Source organism: Fomitopsis serialis (assembly GCF_022376445.1).
Source record: "Fomitopsis serialis strain Sig1Antser10 chromosome Unknown B0H18scaffold_2, whole genome shotgun sequence".
Lineage (NCBI taxonomy): Eukaryota > Fungi > Basidiomycota > Agaricomycetes > Polyporales > Fomitopsidaceae > Fomitopsis > Fomitopsis serialis.
This window is the reverse complement of record NW_025954962.1, coordinates 1,604,417-1,623,019: the sequence shown is the minus strand read 5'-3', so window position 1 is coordinate 1,623,019 and position 18,603 is coordinate 1,604,417. Positions and strand designations below refer to the sequence as shown.

The window sequence follows — 18,603 nt, the reverse complement described above, 5'->3', positions numbered from 1 at the left end:
TCGGCCAAGATCTAGTTTAGCTTTGAGCTATAAGCCCGGCAAGCTGCTATGGCCGAGTCGTTAAGGCGAGTGATTTGAACTGCTCATTATCACTTGGGATTTTCCCGCGTAGGTTCAAATCCTGCTGGCAGCGTAACCATTTTGCAACTTCTGTAAGTATGACATAGCATTGGACGCCTGCTCATCAAGCTACATTCCAATCTATAAGTATGATGCCATTTTATCCTAGGTAAGTACCGTTGTCATTGTTGTGTAGGGGAATCAAGCATGTTCTACCCATTTGTGACATATCAGTGTACGTTGCCTTATTGTCTGCAGCATGAATATCTGTCGTCGCGCGCGGGGCAACAGTACATACGAGCAGTCACTGGTCACTGCTTACAAGCGCAAGCTCTCAGAACAGTATTTTAGATACACTGCAGTGATGGTTGAAGGGATGAGTATTGATTGCGCACGAGATGCCGATTGTTCAATCGCTCGTGGAGTGTTGCAATTCGAGGTATGCATGGTCAAAGCTCTAGGATGCACTATGGTAAGCGATTCGCGGTCCTCTCTACATCAGGATAAATCCGCAGGCACAATGCCCGGCTCAGCTGAGAAGAACTTCATAGGACCCGCGGAACACGTACACAGCACATTCATGACGACGATGCAGTTGCTGTCTTGCCGAAGTACTCCCACTGCCCGGGTTCAGGCTTCTCGACGAGAGGCTCCCACCTGCGCGTAAGACTTAGTTTGGAATGCTTGATATGGGATGATTGGGACGGTGACTTACGCTTTCCACTCGACCACCTTGGACACCAGATTCATTTCATCCGTCGCGACGTCTAGCGACTCCTCTATGTGACCCTCGTCCAGCTGCTTCTCAACCTCAGCAACATTTCCTCCCGACGCCTGCACAATGTTCAGCTTGTGCCTTGTGAGAGCCTCCACGCCTTGCCGGTAGACGGACGTCTCAGGGATAGCGGAGAGCCTTTCCAAGGTGGTCTGGTACGTCTGGATGAGATGTGGTATCGGGTCATGGTGGACCTCCAGGCCCGTTATCCCAGTGGTGGTTTTCCGGAGCTGGTTGAGCAGAGGGCGAGTAAGACGGAACATGGTGAGAAGTCGACGTCGAGGTGGGAAGGATCGTCACTGCACTGTGCTGAAGCGCTGAAGCGACCGCGTCGGGTCACGGGCGCTTGCCGGAAGTGTGCGTTCCAGTCGCAGTCGATCTTCCTCTGCGACCTGCTTCATCGTTTCTCGCCGCGACTGTCGCCCCCTGGCGGGCAAATCAACAGATATGGACTCGCTCATACCATTCACAACGTCTGGGTCGCTTGTGGATTGCGTCGACAGTACGTCTATCCCAAGTAAACTCCAAGATCAGCCATCCATCCTGAGCACTTAATCCTACCAATCCATTTCGTCTACACTGTCTGGCGTCGGCCAGGGAAAATGCTGGTTGTACTGCGAGACGGTCGGAAGCTTCAAGGCGTTTTGCGCTCATATGACCAGTTCGGTATGTCACGCCGCTCGTTCGCAAGAACGACGTATGTACTGAACATCCCTTCGCTGTGCAGCAAATCTGGTCCTCGAAGACACCGTCGAGAGGATATACTACCGTGATTTCTTCGCAGAATCATGGAAGGGTCTTTTCCTGATCCGTGGCGAGAACGTTGTACTACTTGGTGAAGTCGTGCGTGTTTATTGCATCATGCTTCATTCCAAAGCACTACTCACGGTCACTACAGGATCTGGACAAGGAGGACGATGTTCCGCTACGACAGGTGCCGTGGGAGGAGCTCTTGCCTTACCACAGGCAGGAAATTGCAACAAAGAAGAAGCGGGAAGAAGTGAAGGCACAGGTCCTGTTCGAGCAGAAGGGATTCTGCAAGGAGGGCGGCGAAGGGGACGGTTACTGAGGAGTGTAGACTCTCCGCTTTGTATCATTGTTATCCAGGATCGGGCTCGGGAGATTGGCAGATTCATTACGCCAGGAGCCGTCCTTGCTCTCGTCATGTCGTATTTCAGTCGCATCAGCTACATATTATCGTGTCTGCGTACAATGGAGTGTGCAAGTGTGAGGATTACTCTATGAATCGTATGAGCGAGGAAGAGGCGACAGCGCAAAGCACGAGAGCAAGGATTTACGATACTAATGACAACCATTCAGATCAATGATACAGTTATGTCTTCTTCTTCTTCCCCTTCTTGGCAGCGTCGCCGTTGACCTTGGACTTGCTCTGTCCGTTGCTTGTCGTCTTTCCGTTCAGGGGCTGCAATGGCGATCCTAGCGGAGGACCCGTGGGCTCCCCGCCAGAGGATTGTGCGGTTGGATGCATGACGTCCTCGATGCGCTTGCGAATCTCCCGTTCTTGTGTTGTCAGCTTCAGGAGAGCCCCGTCGAGAGCGTCCCTGTCGCACTCAACCTCAGTCGAACGGAGTTTCTGCCATCTGACAAAGTGTTTGTCAGAACAATGAACGCAATGGATGCAATTTACGTTCGTTGTCACTCACCCAGCATGCCGGGCACACTTCCTATGCCCTCTGCACCACCATTCACCGTCCTCTGTCTGCGCAACGTCGACCTGCATGGCATCGCCCGTCGCCTGCTCCACTTCCTCATAGCTCTCCAGCACGCTCACACCGAACTCTGCATACTCCTCTTCGCCGAAGCAAAGTCGCTGATCCCAACCACACTCGTCCATCTGTTCCGCACGAGCAGCGGCAAGCTCAACCAGCTTCTCCCGCCAAAGCACCACGTCCATCTCTTTTTGAGCTCGTCACGTCTGATAGAGATCTTATCCAGCAGACCGTTCAGCCGTTCGGTCTCGCGCTCAACTTTCGTCCGCGCAGGCTTGACAATCTGCATAACAGGTTCGGTTGAACTGGACTCCAGGGAGGCGTGGCCGTTGCTCTCGCCCTTATCATGACTGTCTGTCACAAGGACGACGACGCCCTCCCGCTTGCGTGCTTCCTTGACACTCTCCCAGAGGCTGTCTTTGTCACCTCGCCATGCGTTGATGCGAAATTGCATGTACGTAATGCCACACTCGTCTGAGCAGTACTTGGAGTACGTGCCGCGAGCAGGCCGATGGCAGGCACCAGGTGATGCTGGGTTTGAATGCTTCAGTCCGTTGAAGCAACGTTTCTTGTACGTGGTCTTCAGACTGAGATGGGGGTTGTCTGGCGTGGACGGATCAGAGAGTGCACGGTCGCGAGATGATAGCGGCTTACTCTTAACGCAAAGCGGGCAGATGAACTGATCCACCAAGTCGATCTCCAGGTCTGGCATGTTGACGCATTGCGTATGATACCACTCATCGCACCTACGCACGGTGCATCGAATATTAGCATGATCCAAAGGTGACATTAGGACACAACACCTACCGATCACACGCAATCATTGCTCGATCCTCGTCATACTGAGTCTTACAGATGCAGTAGAGTTTGTCATCCTGCGCTCGATCTTTTTCCACAGCAGCATCCGTGCTCTCAGCCGCGGGCTTCCCATCGCCGTCAGTCCCAGGCGCCGCGGGCATGACAGACGTAGATCTCGAGCGCGACTGCCCTCCAGCAGCAGACGCGGAGCATTTTGTGACCGGGTTGACAGCTGAGGCAGCAACAGTCTTCTTGCCCTTCACAGAAGATGTGGATGTTGAGGGTGTGAGCATGCCAGGCGTAGGGCTCGGGGCCGAAACAACCACATCCTTGGCTGCTTTGGATTTGGTTTTAGATGTCGTCGCAGTCGCGGCAGCCTTTGTTTTCGGCTTCGATGGAGCTTTCGCCTTGGGTACTGGCTGTGTGATACATTTGCTACATGAGTAGGCATTCATATCGAACGAGAGAGCAGCGCACCTTTTGCGACGCGTCTTTCTTCTTATGCCCTGCGACAGCACCTGTGGAATCTGGTTTGTCCCCTGCTTTCACAGAATGAGCTCTACCGCTGTCCTTGACAGGGGACGCGGGAGGTGGCATCGACCCTCGTTCACTACCCGGCTGCGAAGTCTTCGTTCGCGCGTGGACGTCGAGCCTCGGGACATGCGACGGTTTTGGACGTGAAGTATGTGACACAGGGGGCGTGTCATCGACCAGACTTAGCAGTTCGTTATCCACGTCTATATCGTTGTCGTCTAGGAGACCCCCGCCTACAGACGAAGCCATCGCTGGCGACGCGAGATCCAAACCCAAGTCGTCCTCGATGGACCCAGTGGTATGGCTTGCAGGCAGCACACCCTCGAGTTCCTCCTCTAGCATGGCCAGAGGAGTAGGTGTTCGACTCCGCGCCTTCTTTGCCGATTTGCTCGAGCGAGCGACCCCAGAGCCATCGGAATGGTGGCGCCCACGGCTGCCGTCTTCTGGCTTGACACCGCGAGGAGTGTGCGCTGGTGGTGCCGACAGCGCTGCTCTTTCCGTCGCCTCATCACTCGGGGAAGGCGCTGGGACAGCGTTGGGGGATGCCGAAGCGTAGTGCTCGAGGAGCCATTCGTGTGCGTCCTGGTCTTTGAGGTCCCCTTCCGTTCTCGCGCAGCCGGGCCGGGCGGTGCTTCTGTTCACTCGTGCGCTTCTCCTTCTCCTTCGTCTTCGGCTCGCGCTTCTTCTTCTCCCTCACTTTCTCCTTCTCCTTACCCTTGTCTTTTCGTCCACACACGCCGTACTCACGCCCACCGCATCCAAGATCTGTTCATCTACCGTGTCCTGTAGTGGTTTGCTCTTCGGGCTCACGAAGGAGGCGCCTCCGTTGCTTCGTTCTCGCTCCTTGCAGCCCCCGCTTCGTGCGGCGCTACTGGCATGGTTGTCGTATGCAGATCACCGTCAATTTCAGGACTTCTCTCTTTGACCATAGATGACACGCTGTGGATGATGTCGGCGGTGGAGACGAGTGCGACCACGTCGGGTTGAGGAGGGGCCACAAGGCCTTGCACCGCCAAAGGAGATGGTTCGAACTGGGTGCGTCTGAGCTCTTGCGTCTTTTCGAGGGGGTTCGCCGTCAAAGTCCCGTGAGTGAGAAGTCGGCACAGGGACATCATCGTTCAGGATATCCGACGCATTCCGGAAGGCGTACGGACAGCAAGGGGTGATATGGCTTTGTGTAGACGGTAGACACGGGTTGAATAGACGCACGCTCCACCACAGGGCTTCTGCTACCTTGGACTGCTATCCGCCCTCGAAGACCAGGCCCATCTCCCCACTCAATCTCCTCCGCTCCTCCGTGGCGGCTTGCACCAGGGCTTCGAGGCCACCAAGACCCGCGTTGCCCCGCAACGATGGCGAAGGCGAATTGAGGATGTTTGGAGAGACGCTGCCGATGAACGAGCATCGACCTCTCTCGGAGACCCGTGCGGCAGCGAGGACGTCCGCGACTCGGAGGTGGGTAGGAGAGAAGACGGGGGGCTCCCGGAGAAAAGCATACTGGACTAGATGGGCCGACCATCGCGGGGCCACGAAGCGAAGAGCGGACTGGGTCGTAATGCGTATGAGGGGACGGATAGGGTGGGGTTTGTGTCGGCGGGGGATGAAAGTAGCTGACAGGCGACGCAGTGACTGGTCGTGCAGAGAGAGCAGGAGAATGAGATGGCTGCCGCTGTGGTAGAGGCAAACTGTACACTGAGGATGGCGAATGTGACGTTGACGGAGAGTGAGGATGCGCGTGGTAGGAGAGACTAGGGGAGAATGGTTGAATTGTGGGAGTTTCAGGGTGCGCACTTCGCGATGACGATGGCCTCGCTAAGGAGTAGGTCGTCGCAGAGAGGGAGCCGGTGGCCGTGTCGAGTACAATTGATGGGGTGAATTACCTGCGAGTGCTCTTGCCGACCGGCGAGAACACGATCATATTCGGGAGACCGACTCGGCGCACCTGCCGGTCTGGACATTCATTGTACACAAATTCTCGATCGTACGTTATGTGCGTCTGTGCCGCATGGGGGACCGCGTACCCTCCCAGTGTGGCGTCCCGACGGAGACTGGGAGAAGGCGTATGTCGTTGCTGATGCACGGGTGGAGAGACAGAGGGACAACATCGTGAGGTAGGGCGCGAGGAGTGATCGCTTTGAATGAAACATCACTACGAGGGTCCTGGTTGGTAGGGCCATCCGAAGGGTCATTGAGGATGCTGGCTAGTTGACTGGGGAGCGGCCGGGAAGGCGGTTGTTCCACCGGCTGCCGAGGGGGGAGATCTGGCGAGGTTCATTGGGCTCGTCACATAAGAGGTCGGAGATGGCGAGTCGGCGAGCAGCCATGCAAAGGACGAGGGAGCCGAGGGGGAAGAGATAGAGGAGGAGAGCAAGGCTGAGCGTAAGCACGCCCACCCAGGAGAGCGGGGCCCAAGCTGGGCACCCGCGTCGCGGGGCGGACGGCTATCTCAGATGGTCACGGGTCACAGGCCCGCTGGGCGTCTGCAAGCAGTGTAACAGTCGACTCCGAGACATGGCGATCGACGCCAATATTGCTCGGGAGATATAGTCATCTCGCGCGACAAAACGCTATTGTTCAACGTTGCCGTTCAGCATCAAGTGCCGAATAGAACCGCTTCGCCGAGGCAATTGTGGGCCGGAATACCGACTTGTCAATGCATCGAGCCCAACCTCGAAGGTTCTCAGCATATTCAGCAATCTTGAAGACCACGCAAACCATCCACTTCGAACAAAGCACCCGTCCAGCAACACACGCCAGCATTCATCAAGACAGGCATTGATAAATATGCACATTCAGCATGATTTACAGTAGCATCGAGGAACAAAGAGACTGTACAACGAGACATTGCGACGCAACCCACACAGCGGCCACGAAGGACCGACTGCTGAGACATAAGTCCAATCAATGAAGCACGAGCATGCCGCACCCAAGTCCCATCATTCACAACCTGACGGTATTCTCGATCTCCAGCCCATTGTGACGGTCTCGAGGTCCTCGACCCACTCCAGTCCTAGAAGGCGAGCGAGTCATCGTCGAGATGCTTTTGTGGGCTATGAGAACAAATCAGTTCAACGACACACGCAATCGACAGCGACAGCACACACCTGTGTTTTTAAGCGTTATGGCGGGAAACGCTCGGAGGAGGCCTTTTATGGGGGCCGAGGAACTGTACAGTGGCTGAAGGAAGGACCCGTGGCACCACGGCCGGGGTCCGTGTCCTGGAGGCAGCATCCAATGCTGCCTCTGCCCAGCGCCAGTCAATCCACTCAAACGTCTGTACGCCGTCCAAAGACACTCTCTTGCTGAGAGACTCAAACAGGGGCCCCGTCAAAAATGTCGGTGGCCACTAGAAACCCGTTTGCCCTCCTCGAAGGTCCGTTTTCTGCCGGCGGCTGCCCTACCACATCCTGATTAATTTGTCTGCTATATGTTCTCGTTCCGAACACTGCGGTATGTCTCGGCCATGACTCGTTACAATCACAGATGATGACGCCTCACGGCCGTCGAGCCCGGTCAGCAAGTCGGCACCGGCCAAGGAGGCTGCCCCCGCCCCTGCTGCTCCTACGCGCGGGACTCAGAAGGGTCGTGGAGGACCTGCCTCGCGAGCCGGACGGTACTACCAAAGGGGCGGTAAGGCCACCGCTCAATCAACCCGGATGCAGCGGAAGACGCTGCCGCTGGCGAGGGTGAGGCACCCAAGAAGAAGTGTGAGTTGACTCCGAGACTCGTACAGCTCCGTCAATTTACGGGGACCTTCGCCTTGGATATCCAGTCGAGCGTGGCCGTGGCAGAGGTCGCGGTGACCGCGGTGACCGTGGCGGTCGTGGCGGCCGCGGACGCCCCTTCGATAGGCACAGCCAGACAGGCAAATTGTACGATTGCTTCTCCGCGTATTTGTTTGCGAGATACATGCTAATATCGCGATACCCAGTGACTCTGAGAAGAAGGTCAACCAGGGCTGGGGTGCCGACGAGGGCGAGGCCGAGTTCAAGGCTGAAACCGCTGGTGAAGGTGATGCCGTCGCCGATGCTACCAGCCCTGCCGCCGACGCCAGCGGCTGGGGTCTAGCTGAGAGCGGTGCAGATGATTGGGCCGTCCCCACCACCACCGAAGACACTCCTGCACCCGAGCCCGAAAAGGCTCCTGAGGGCCGACGCGGCCGGGACAGGGAGCCCGAGGAGGAGGACAACACGCTCACCCTGGAGGAGTACTTGAAGCAGCAGAGGGAGAAGGAACTCGCTGCTGTGCCCAAGCTTGAGCCCAGGAAGGCCAACGAAGGCGATGACTCCATCTGGAAGGATGCCGTCGTTGTCAGCAAGAAGGACGAGGACGAGACCGCCTACTTCGTAGGCAAGGTGAGTAGCCGTTCCTTCTAATTCATTGTGTCCCTGACGAACGATCCCTCTCAGACCAAGTCATCCGCACCCAAGAACCGTAGCAAGAAGGAGGAGAAGGTCTTCATCGAGATCGACGCCCGCTTCGAGCGCCCCGCTCGTGGCGGTCGCGGCCGTGGTGGCGACCGTGGCGGCGACCGCGGTGGCGACCGCGGTGGTCGTGGCCGTGGCCGCGGTGGAGGACGGGGCCGTGCCAATGGCACCACCGCTACCCCCGTCGTCGATGTTGACGACCAATCTGCCTTCCCCTCGCTCTCATGATCGTCTTGATCGCTGTCCGAGCGGTCATAAAAACTTAAACAACAGCGCATATATTGCGAGTACGCCAATCCACCTCCATCCGACCTTTCCCCATCTGCATACGAATCTGCCCTCTCTTCATCGTCTGTTGTGTGTGCCCTGCTTTTCCGTCTGCCTCTTGTATCTATCTACGTGGCTGTGGTACACTGACGCGAACGTCTATGAAGTCTATGACATGATGCTACCTTATGCTACCGTAACTAGTCTGTATTGCGTGTGCAATTGGTGATTCTCGTTGTACAATCCCACTTTGCGACGGCGTGAGCGTCAAGTACACATATGGCTCATGGCTTGACAAAGTTGGCTGGGCAAGCCAGGCCGCGTGTACCGCGTTCCGTGCATCGGGGTCAGGCTATATCATGCAGCAATCCATCGGGCCACCAGGACCCGCCTTGACCTCAGACCTCCACGCCAGATGATTGAAACTATCTACATCGCTAGGCATGGTACGCTTCTGTTCCGATGATATATCAAGGGTGACCCGTTGACTATGCATATGTACTTAGGTTTCAGACTGAACTGGGTGACCTCAGAGTGGTGGGTCCTCTGCGCAAACCACCTTCATCGCATCATCGTTGATATGATATCTGTACAGGAAGTCTGTCACAGGCATGTCAAATGAACTCCTGTGCATCTCATAATCCGACAATGTAACCGTGATCAGGACTCCCTCGAGACCCGCCTCTCGCCGCATTTGGGTTGACTCAAGCGGAAGAACTGGCGGAACACTTTTGTCGCTGCCTGTGGATCAACGCCGACTCTCATTCTGTCTCTCCGTACTGTAAGTGACCCGTTCGTCAGAGCCGTCCGCCGGGTCTTCACATACAAACTTGCCTAGACCGCTGTCTACAACCTCCACGCCCACATCTAATGCTTTGAAAGTCCCCATTTTGTCGAGCATGGTGAGTGTGGTTTCCATCCAATATGAATCGTCGTTCAACGGGGATATCAGGATTGTCGGAGTGGTATTCGCCCGTCGTGCCCGGTACGGCCTCCATCCCCGCCCGTCTGCCGCGACCGCGCTGCGTACCTACTTCCCTGACATCGACGACTCCTGGTCGTCTATATGGTACGCCTCAAGGAAAGGAGAAGACGTAGATCAGTGCCACGACCGATGCCACGGCTTCCTCAGCGCACTCATTCCTGAAATCGAGCGCAGGTACGGAGGCAAGCACAAACACATCTTGCTTGTCAGCCACGCCGCCACCATTATTGCTCTGGCGAGGGAACTGCTGGGTGACAGGAACCTTCCTCTGAGAGTAGGCTGCTGCACCGTGTCGGAATTCAATCCCAAATCAGAAGTCAATGCTACCGTAGGGACTTGGGAAGCCAGCCGCCTGGCAGACGGCAGCTTCCTGAAGGAAGGTGCCATGAGGGACTGGGGATTCGAAGATATACAAATCGCCAACGGCAAGGTGAACCAATCCTGACACGGTTATGGCCCCCTGCTGACTACTGACATTGTCATATCGACTAGGTTGTGGAAGAACCTGGAGAACCTGGAACGCAAGACGACCCGGATGAGCCTGTCGGCTTACAGCTATCAGACGCACAATCAAGGATGTAGGGATGGTGTCGGATTGGTATAGAGATCTATTAGATAGTACAGGGTTTACACGTTCCAAGGTCCTTGTATGTATACATGCAGCGGACATATGCCTAGATCTTGATGTATGCGCTCGCGTAGCTGACACTGGAATCCCGCAGATTCTGACACTGGCTACTCTGCTCGTACCGGACCCACTGCAGATGCGGGACCCGTCCTTGACTCTGCAGGACCGTCAGAGCGCCTAGGAGTACGCCGATAGGATGCCTGCCGCAGATAGTGTTCTTGGTCCTCTTGAGGTAGTCTGCGAAGTCGAGGTGAGATTGGTGCGCGGTCTGCGGTGGCATGGTCATGAGCTCCATGGCTTCGTGGTCTAATGCGGATATTGATGCATGGATAGAATGAGTGGCAAGCGACGGTGGGGATGGATCGGATTTGGACAATCGGATGGCAGGTGCTGAGGTCGGGGGAGCCTTGGGATAATAGAACGTGTATTGGAAGCGGGTACCCCTGGGATTTGCACGAGACTTGTTCAGCGCGTGCATAAGCCCAAGAACAGGAAACGTACCAATGACAGAAATCGCTAGAGATGACGAAGAATGTGTCTTCTCTTGCAAGGTAAGACGCGAGAAGGGTACCAAATTTAACTTCTTGGTTGTAGTTGATTGCCCCGACAAGTATGGGGACGATGGCGATGTTCAATCTATCACAGATGTTCAGTACTAAGAACGCATCATGGTTGCAGACATTATGACGTACCCCTCGAAGACCTTCCGTACATAGGGCAAGTGCATCTCGATACTGTGCTCATCCTCGTCAGTCTGGACGTCCATATCTTGAATTTCTCCCGTTGCACGGAGCTCCTTGACGGCTAGCGCAAATGAGTGTGGTACCCCTTTGATACACACATCACCTACTGTCCAGGTCTAAAGGTAGATCGCCAAGTGGGGTCTCGTACTTTTCGCATTTTGACAGAGCGCAGCCATCTAGGTAGACGTGGTGCGAAGGGCCCAAGACGAAGACGCGCTTTCTGTGATCCGAGACGACGTTAGCAGAGCCATCTGCGCGCCGTAAATGTACATACATTCCAGTTGTATCGATACTCTTGTAAGCCCATGCCGCCGCTCGTCCAGAGTACGAATAACCCGCATGTCTGTTAACTTCGAGGTCAGTTATGCGACAACCCACTGCCTCACCGCAGATATTTACGGAGCAATGATGGCTTTACAGCCCTTGATCGGAGGCGAAAACTCCTCATCCCCCTCAACATCGGCGAGATTGCTACCCAGCTCGGACTCCAGCTTGCGCCCTGCGCGATGAGCTAAGAAGATCGCTCGATGCAGCCACAATACGATCGCATACCATCTCCGACATACCACGAATTGGCGTGCGTTGCTTTCCTGTTCCAGAGTCAGCCGACTCGGACCTTATCGTGTTGTGCCACATACCGGGAGGACATTGTACGAATGAGAGTGAGGGTTGCGGTGCAGAACGCAGAGAGCAGGATACAGTCAGAAGCTTGCCCGAAAGACGTCAGATAGAGCGACTTAGTGGCACGTGCAGGCGGATCATCAGGATCTCAGCAGCACCAGCCATGTTCTGGCGTTCTGTTCTCGTCGTGTAAATTCCTTGATCGACTCCAGCCTCCATACTGACACTGTAGCCACAAGACGAGGACGAGGAGAAACCCAGTTGCGACTCATCCTCAACCCTCCGGCCAAACACACACACAACACTTTCCTGGCCTAAGCATGGTCGCATGGTGCTTATTGCGAGCATAGAGGGGAGAATACATGGCGAAATATGCAGAGTAGTAGCGAGATGAATGCGAGAACAACCATTTACTCCTCTGACCGGAGACGCGCATCCGGGTTCGTTACCTTCACACCCAGAACCTTGGCACTGTGATCGACACGAGGAAATGAGTCGTGATTACAAAGTGTGGAAGAACAGTGCACATACCGCTCGAGGATGGCTGTGCGATTGCGGCTGCTGACATTGTGGGCGACCTCCGCCGCAAAGCTTTTGTTGTGCATCAGGAGAAGATCAACTTCCCGGACGTTGCTGACCAAGAACTTCTTCAGGCCGTTGGGGAGCAGATGCCTCGTCTGCAATAATCTTATCAATGGGCTGCACTAGAGAACGTTTTGAGATGAGGCATACCTTCTTGTTGCTCCCGTAACCGATCTAACCAGGCGTCAGACTGCAACGCCGTCAAACCGTCTGCAGACGCACCTTGGGCATGGGGGTCTGCCCCTTGAACCGCCGGCGCACCCGGTTGTCAATACCCTTCGGTTTCCGCCATGCCTCCTTAACGCTCTTGTAGCGATCCGACTGGTGGCGCCTAGAAAAGGGTAATGATGAATGTGAACTTCCAATGCGACACTGGACCGAAGGACTGACTTGAAGACCTTCGTGCGCTTCTTGACAATGGGAATCGTGTTGACCATGGCGGCTAGAAACCAGCTAGTCAGCGATCATTTCGTGGGACGTATGTTCTGAGCGGGAGTCATTGGAGCAGAATGGATGCCAGTCCAGCATGGTCCATCCGACCGATACCCGACGCATCCATCCAAGTTCGTTGGCAGAATAGCCTAAGACGGGACTCATTCTGCTCCCAAGGACTCGAACTCTCTGAATCCACGCGGTCATAGGTTTGATACGCACGTTTTCGTGAGTCTTGAGGTCGGCGGCGAGGTTTGTGGTCGTTCGCTGTGGGTACACAGACTGTCGCACGGCGCTTAGCGCCGTGCCGTCATCACGTGAAGAAGGCGCTGATGGCAGTGATGAACGCGATCGCAGGGTACGGGCGCCTCACTCAAATGTAACTTTAAGTACTGTACTTTGCCTTCCAGGACCAGTCGCCGCCACAAGTCCTCCATTGTGATATTGAGGCCGCATCTTGACCGATTATTATGGTAAGTGTATGCGCCCGTCAAAGGTATTTGGCGGATCCATATCCATCGTTGGTGCAGTAGACTGCGCGTCGCAACCTCAGACGTCGACATCACTTGGGCGCCTGCGCAATGTGCATGCGATTATCAAGGGGATGCAGCGTATTATCACGGTATTGCAGGACTAGCAATATCCAGCCTTTGCTCGTGTGAGTGGAAAAGCTGCACGGGTCACCGGTCAGGCCTCAGGAGCCCCGGAATTGAGTGGGCGCAGCGCTTCTGTCGCTCCCTGCATCGGCACGAAGTGATCGAGGTGGTAAGATAGTTTCTACAAAAGTACCACGTCCTTATCGCCCGAGAACCCGAGAACAGAAGTAGGGGTCCCGGAGTATGTGCAGGCGAAGTGTAGGCCCATCGCGAAGCCTAACCTAAGTCGACGAAGGCAGCCCTGACAAGCTATCAACAACGGGACGATCACATGTAGACCGATAAGTGAGGCGCGGGGCAGGAGCCCACGCACGCGTGCATGCCACATCATCATGACCCGGTACTCGGTCCCTCGGCATCATGTCGAGCGCGGCGACGAGGACGCGAGTAGCAGCGACGAGGACGAAGACGACTGTCTATGGATGGGGCGCGGCCAGCGCCACTGCGGCGGGCCACCGCGCACGTGGACCCTCCCTTTGAACCCGACTATCCGGTCGGCTCGATCCAGTTCAGCCCCACCAGCTTTCACGACCGCAAAACGCTCCTTCAACCTGCCCACCAACGCCCTGGACGGCACTCCCTCGAGCAAAATGCTGGCTACCGCCGCCACTGTTGATCGCACCTTCGACGACGATGACTGGCTTGCACCGCAGCCCACCCAACGATTGTATCGTGCGGCGTCCGTAGGCAACAGCTGGGGAGTGACGTCCATTGGCCGAGGTTTCGACTGGAAAGACCAAGAGGATCAGACACAAGATCCGCCAGCCCTCGAGCACTCTGCGCGGCTGCACGCAGACCCTCCTGTCCTCTCTCGAGACACTACCGTAACATTAGGAAGGGCTGCTCGTCCCGCACGGAGTCACCCACACGGTCCTTCAAAACAAGTCACCTTAGGAGTGCACCTCCCTTGACAGCTCCTGCATTCTTTTCCAATCCCTCTGGATCGTACTTTGCATCATCTTCCCCGTTGTCGCAGTCCCCTAATCCATCTCGTCCTTCCTCCCCACTCCCGATCTCTCGCACCGTTTCACCAGGCCCCCTTTCGCCGGGGTTGGTACGACCACCATTGTCTCACACGCCTACATCGCCCCGACTAGGTGGAACCGCTCGTCCTCGACGAAGGTCTTCACAGCAGCGTGTCTCTCTTATCGCAGGACGTGTGTCGATCGTACCGTCCCAGCCTCCATCTCCGCCACCCGCAGTTCCTCAGACGCTCGTTCGAGCGAATAGCGCAGCTAGCTTCCTCAGCGTAGCCGCAAGTACAGGGCCGCCCACACCCAGTTCAGAGGTTGATGCGCTCAACGAGCGCAGCATCTCGGAGTTTGTGATCGAACGCGAGATTGGCCGCGGTGCGTATGGACTAGTGAAGAGAGCGAGAGAAATGAATGGTGATGGCACGCTCGGGGTATGTTGACATCGTCTCTCCTGACGCGTACATTGCACTTAATCACCTTGCGCTCGCAGCCTCCGCTGGTCATCAAACAGATCATCAAGTCGCGCATTTTGGCTGATTGCTGGAAGCGACATCCAACGTACGGGACCATCCCCATCGAGATCTACGTGATGTCTGCTATCTCGGCAACGCAATATGTGCTGCCTTCTAGACGACCTTGGGATCCGTCACGCATGTCATTACAGCCGGATGACAACTGGGCGGAGGGCAAAATCGTGAACGGCCACCCTAACATCTGCCCGCTCCTGGACTTCTTCGAAGACAACCACTACTATTATCTCGTACTACCTTCCACAACACCGGAGCCGAAAGATGGTGAACCTACCCCGCCATCCGATCTTTTCGACCTCGTAGAAAGCTACCCGCGCGGTCTCCCTCCAGATTCTATCAGGTCCTATCTTGGCCAGATGGCGGATGCTATGACCTTCTTGCATTCGAAGGGCATCGGTAGGTACCGCTTGCTTCACTGATTGCACTAGCTGATACTTTCGCGCGTCGATAGTACATCGAGATATCAAGGACGAGAACGTCGTGCTCGGTCCTGCAGGGAAGTGCGTTTTGATCGATTTCGGTAGTTCCGGTCTCGTGAAGAAGAATGGATGGGATACGTTCAGCGGAACGTACGTACAATCGGTTCATCTACATCCATCGGATCTCACTGTTATTGTAGGCTCGACTATGCTGGTCCTGAGATTCTCCGAGGCGAGCGATACTTTGGGAAGGAACAGGACGTGTGGGCATTCGGTGTCGTTGCTTACGTCATGCTTGTCGGAGAATGTCCATTCACTACGGCAGCTGAGGCACAGGAGGGCCTCGAGTCACCCTTCTCGAACGCCTCGATAGCGCTGGACGAACGTTGTGCTGATGACAAGGAACGCGAAGGAGAGGAACCTGACGGAGGTGGGGCCCTGGGGGACGCCGCCTTTTTAGTCCGGGCGTGCTTGCAGGTCGATGTCGCGGCGCGGCCAACGTTCCAGCGAATTTTGCAGAGCCGATTCTTGAGTGGGCGTGGAGGCTGGGGCGCGGAAGAGTGACTCGTCTCGCGATATTGAAGGAAGGAGTCCGCGTGGTCTGTGCGTGCATTGCTTTCTTGGACATCAGACGCTAGAGAACACTGACCCGCTTGCTTGTCCGTGCTGCAGGTATGTTATCTGATGCCTTGCGGCAGCGAAGAGATGTTTTCCGGAGATGTTGTCCCCCGCGACTGCCTTCGGTTTGTGTGAACCAGTGACCTGCTGCACGCTCTAACTTATGTACCTGCACTCATCAGCAAGCCTGTGCTATACATCGTTTCATCATTTATCTGTGACACTTAATAGCATGATGTCCTCATAATCTGTAATCATCACACTGTCGTTCTAGGAATGTAGCAGTCTTGGCCTGACCATGTCTTAGAGTAGACCCGAAAATCAATTTCTTTCGTAAAATAAATTGCTTGCCGGCGGGAGCGGACGCGGGCAGCTGTGTGTGGCGGCGGGAGAGCAGCGGCGGACGGCGACGGCGGTGTGGCGGCGGGGTCCGGCGCCACCGAGCCGGCCGGAGCTGAGTGCAATCTCTGCCAATCTGATCACGCATCGATCGCTAAAATTTCGAGGCCGTGCAGCTACATAAGCAACAACACCAGATCGCCCGCTGGTTTCCTCTTACCCTCATCTCCTCCTGCCCATCCTTCTCCAGTCCCCTTCACCTTCTTTACGCTCTAAGTGAGTATTCTGATTTTTGCATAGTTCGAGCGCCCCTCCCGCTCGTTTGGCGGGTGCGTTGCAAAAACAGAGAGCGCGGCAGGTTGATAGGAGGAAAAAAAGAGAACCCCGCCCTGTCCTTCCTCGCATCGGAGCAGATCCCCGCATTCCCCCCCAGCTTCACTCTATCCACAGTTCAGTCTCACTCACCCCGACTCATTACAGGCATCAAAAATGGGAAAGGACAAGTCCCACGTTAACGTCGTCGGTGAGTACTGCACAGATGTTCGATCGTGCGCAATCGGTGCGATGTTTGACCCCCTTCAGTCATCGGCCACGTCGATTCCGGCAAGTCGACCACCACTGGTCACTTGATCTACAAGTGCGGTGGTATCGACAAGCGTACCATCGAGAAATTCGAGAAGGAGGCCGCCGAGTTGGGCAAGGGTTCCTTCAAGTATGGTAAGCAGGTGTTGTATGAAAATCGGTCCCGTTCATTTGCTGATCGGGATCATCGCAGCCTGGGTGCTTGACAAGCTCAAGGCCGAGCGTGAGCGTGGTATCACGATCGATATTGCGCTCTGGAAGTTCGAGACGCCGAAGTTCATGGTCACCGTGAGTAGATCCATCGTCGCGTAGGTCTCGGTTAGATCAACTGATTTATGTGTGCAGGTCATCGATGCCCCCGGTCACCGTGACTTCATCAAGAACATGATTACTGGTACCTCCCAGGCCGACTGTGCTATCCTCATCATTGCTGCCGGTACTGGTGAGTTCGAGGCCGGTATCTCCAAGGATGGTCAGACCCGCGAGCACGCTCTCCTTGCCTTCACGCTCGGTGTGAGGCAACTCATCGTTGCCATCAACAAGATGGACACTACCAAGGTGCGCTTATATCATAATAGCTGAGGATTTGCTCATCGTCGTTACAGTGGAGCGAGGACCGCTTCAACGAAATCGTCAAGGAGACGTCCACCTTCATCAAGAAGGTCGGCTACAACCCGAAGGCAGTTGCCTTCGTGCCTATCTCTGGCTGGCACGGCGACAACATGTTGGAGGAGTCCGCTAAGTACGTATCGTCAGCGTTATAGCACGCTTGTTTGCTGACTATATGCGCCTCGTGCAGCATGACATGGTACAAGGGCTGGACCAAGGAGACCAAGGCTGGTGTCGTCAAGGGCAAGACCCTCCTCGATGCTATTGACGCCATTGAGCCCCCCGTCCGTCCGTCCGACAAGCCCCTCCGTCTGCCCCTCCAGGATGTCTACAAGATTGGTGGTATCGGTACGGTGCCCGTCGGTCGTGTCGAGACTGGTATCATCAAGGCCGGCATGGTCGTCACCTTCGCGCCCTCGAACGTGACCACGGAAGTGAAGTCGGTCGAGATGCACCACGAGCAGCTCGAGCAGGGTTCTCCCGGTGACAACGTTGGCTTCAACGTCAAGTACGTTGGGCTCAACATAGTGTTTTTCGTTGTTAATCTCGGAATTCAGGAACGTCTCGGTCAAGGATATCCGTCGTGGCAACGTCGCGTCTGACTCCAAGAACGACCCGGCGAAGGAGGCTGCTTCCTTCACTGCTCAGGTCATCATCCTCAACCACCCTGGTCAGATCGGTGCTGGCTACGCACCCGTTCTTGATTGCCACACCGCCCACATTGCCTGCAAATTCGCCGAGCTCATCGAGAAGATCGACCGACGGACGGGTAAGTCGCTCGAGGCGGCCCCCAAGTTCGTCAAGTCGGGTGATGCCTGCATTGCCAAGCTTGTGCCGAGCAAGCCGATGTGTGTCGAGTCCTACAACGAGTACCCTCCTCTCGGTCGTTTCGCTGTTCGTGACATGAGACAGACGGTCGCTGTCGGCATCATCAAGTCCGTCGACAAGACCGAGAAGAGCGGAGGCAAGGGTGAGTTACAGTCGTCACCGCATACTTCTCATATACTCACGATCTGCGTCGACAGTGACCAAGTCTGCGGAGAAGGCTGGCAAGAAGAAGTAAACTGTATAGAATACGCTTTTTTTTCTCGGTTTTCCTTCCCTTGTTTCTTCCCTCTCCTCGCATGGTATCGGTAGCTCACGCAAACTGTGCTCGTCTCTTCTCAAATTGTTGTATTCACGATGACGAAGTACGCCGGGGGATGCTCCTCGCATGTTCAGTAATGTTGTGCAATGCTGTCGCGAATAAAGTGGCACCGTTTGTATCGCTAGAAAATCTTGGCGGATTCCTGTG

The 18,603-nt window shown here is 55.5% G+C and overlaps 9 protein-coding genes and 1 non-coding gene across 10 annotated transcripts; 6 read left to right on the top strand and 4 right to left on the bottom strand.

Moving 5' to 3' along the window:
- Positions 1-42: 42 nt before the first annotated feature.
- Positions 43-133, top strand: B0H18DRAFT_t11. Its single transcript has one exon. It is a non-coding gene; the product is annotated as a tRNA-Ser (tRNA).
- Positions 134-139: 6 nt separating this feature from the next.
- B0H18DRAFT_971620 (NADH2 dehydrogenase) lies at positions 140-1,138 on the bottom strand. Its single transcript, XM_048043816.1, has 2 exons — positions 776-1,138; positions 140-717 (listed from the first exon to the last, which is right to left on the bottom strand). The coding sequence occupies exons 1-2, from the start codon at positions 1,096-1,098 to the stop codon at positions 639-641; spliced, it is 402 nt and encodes a 133-aa protein (XP_047900743.1). The 5' UTR covers positions 1,099-1,138; the 3' UTR covers positions 140-638.
- A 144-nt stretch (positions 1,139-1,282) lies between these two features.
- Positions 1,283-1,904, top strand: B0H18DRAFT_867728 (Sm-like ribonucleoprotein; the record flags this gene model as incomplete). Its single annotated transcript, XM_048039880.1, has 4 exons — positions 1,283-1,337; positions 1,433-1,501; positions 1,563-1,678; positions 1,734-1,904. 4 exons carry the CDS (start codon positions 1,283-1,285, stop codon positions 1,902-1,904), a joined length of 411 nt encoding a protein of 136 aa, XP_047900742.1.
- A 264-nt stretch (positions 1,905-2,168) lies between these two features.
- B0H18DRAFT_1081769 (uncharacterized protein) lies at positions 2,169-3,656 on the bottom strand (the record flags this gene model as incomplete). The annotated part of the gene is made up of 5 exons (XM_048031439.1): positions 2,169-2,436; positions 2,500-2,750; positions 2,825-3,168; positions 3,220-3,311; positions 3,373-3,656. 5 exons carry the CDS (start codon positions 3,654-3,656, stop codon positions 2,169-2,171), a joined length of 1,239 nt encoding a protein of 412 aa, XP_047900741.1.
- A 3,574-nt stretch (positions 3,657-7,230) lies between these two features.
- B0H18DRAFT_1152593 (uncharacterized protein) lies at positions 7,231-8,900 on the top strand (the record flags this gene model as incomplete). Its single annotated transcript, XM_048035739.1, has 6 exons — positions 7,231-7,270; positions 7,381-7,527; positions 7,560-7,604; positions 7,631-7,769; positions 7,829-8,252; positions 8,307-8,900. The coding sequence occupies 6 exons, from the start codon at positions 7,231-7,233 to the stop codon at positions 8,550-8,552; spliced, it is 1,041 nt and encodes a 346-aa protein (XP_047900740.1). The 3' UTR covers positions 8,553-8,900.
- Positions 8,901-9,490: 590 nt separating this feature from the next.
- Positions 9,491-10,158, top strand: B0H18DRAFT_1113457 (uncharacterized protein; the record flags this gene model as incomplete). Its single annotated transcript, XM_048032950.1, has 2 exons — positions 9,491-10,006; positions 10,069-10,158. 2 exons carry the CDS (start codon positions 9,491-9,493, stop codon positions 10,156-10,158), a joined length of 606 nt encoding a protein of 201 aa, XP_047900739.1.
- B0H18DRAFT_204187 (MEMO1 family) lies at positions 10,136-11,693 on the bottom strand. Its single transcript, XM_048037106.1, has 8 exons — positions 11,586-11,693; positions 11,500-11,537; positions 11,347-11,446; positions 11,222-11,290; positions 11,055-11,167; positions 10,897-11,008; positions 10,706-10,840; positions 10,136-10,647 (listed from the first exon to the last, which is right to left on the bottom strand). The coding sequence occupies exons 1-8, from the start codon at positions 11,594-11,596 to the stop codon at positions 10,251-10,253; spliced, it is 975 nt and encodes a 324-aa protein (XP_047900738.1). The 5' UTR covers positions 11,597-11,693; the 3' UTR covers positions 10,136-10,250.
- Positions 11,694-11,712: 19 nt separating this feature from the next.
- Positions 11,713-12,930, bottom strand: B0H18DRAFT_971602 (60S ribosomal protein L32). The gene is made up of 6 exons (XM_048043815.1): positions 12,805-12,930; positions 12,541-12,592; positions 12,373-12,481; positions 12,301-12,324; positions 12,100-12,245; positions 11,713-12,039 (listed from the first exon to the last, which is right to left on the bottom strand). Exons 2-6 carry the CDS (start codon positions 12,585-12,587, stop codon positions 11,979-11,981), a joined length of 387 nt encoding a protein of 128 aa, XP_047900737.1. The 5' UTR covers positions 12,588-12,592; positions 12,805-12,930; the 3' UTR covers positions 11,713-11,978.
- Positions 12,931-13,718: 788 nt separating this feature from the next.
- Positions 13,719-16,122, top strand: B0H18DRAFT_971596 (kinase-like domain-containing protein). The gene is made up of 6 exons (XM_048043814.1): positions 13,719-14,108; positions 14,153-14,643; positions 14,703-15,138; positions 15,194-15,311; positions 15,362-15,764; positions 15,834-16,122. Exons 1-5 carry the CDS (start codon positions 13,829-13,831, stop codon positions 15,723-15,725), a joined length of 1,689 nt encoding a protein of 562 aa, XP_047900736.1. The 5' UTR covers positions 13,719-13,828; the 3' UTR covers positions 15,726-15,764; positions 15,834-16,122.
- Positions 16,123-16,302: 180 nt separating this feature from the next.
- On the top strand, positions 16,303-18,585 carry B0H18DRAFT_971591 (translation elongation factor). Its single transcript, XM_048043813.1, has 8 exons — positions 16,303-16,641; positions 16,701-16,835; positions 16,894-16,988; positions 17,046-17,258; positions 17,306-17,442; positions 17,500-17,817; positions 17,867-18,279; positions 18,335-18,585. Exons 1-8 carry the CDS (start codon positions 16,608-16,610, stop codon positions 18,370-18,372), a joined length of 1,383 nt encoding a protein of 460 aa, XP_047900735.1. The 5' UTR covers positions 16,303-16,607; the 3' UTR covers positions 18,373-18,585.
- Positions 18,586-18,603: the final 18 nt, after the last annotated feature.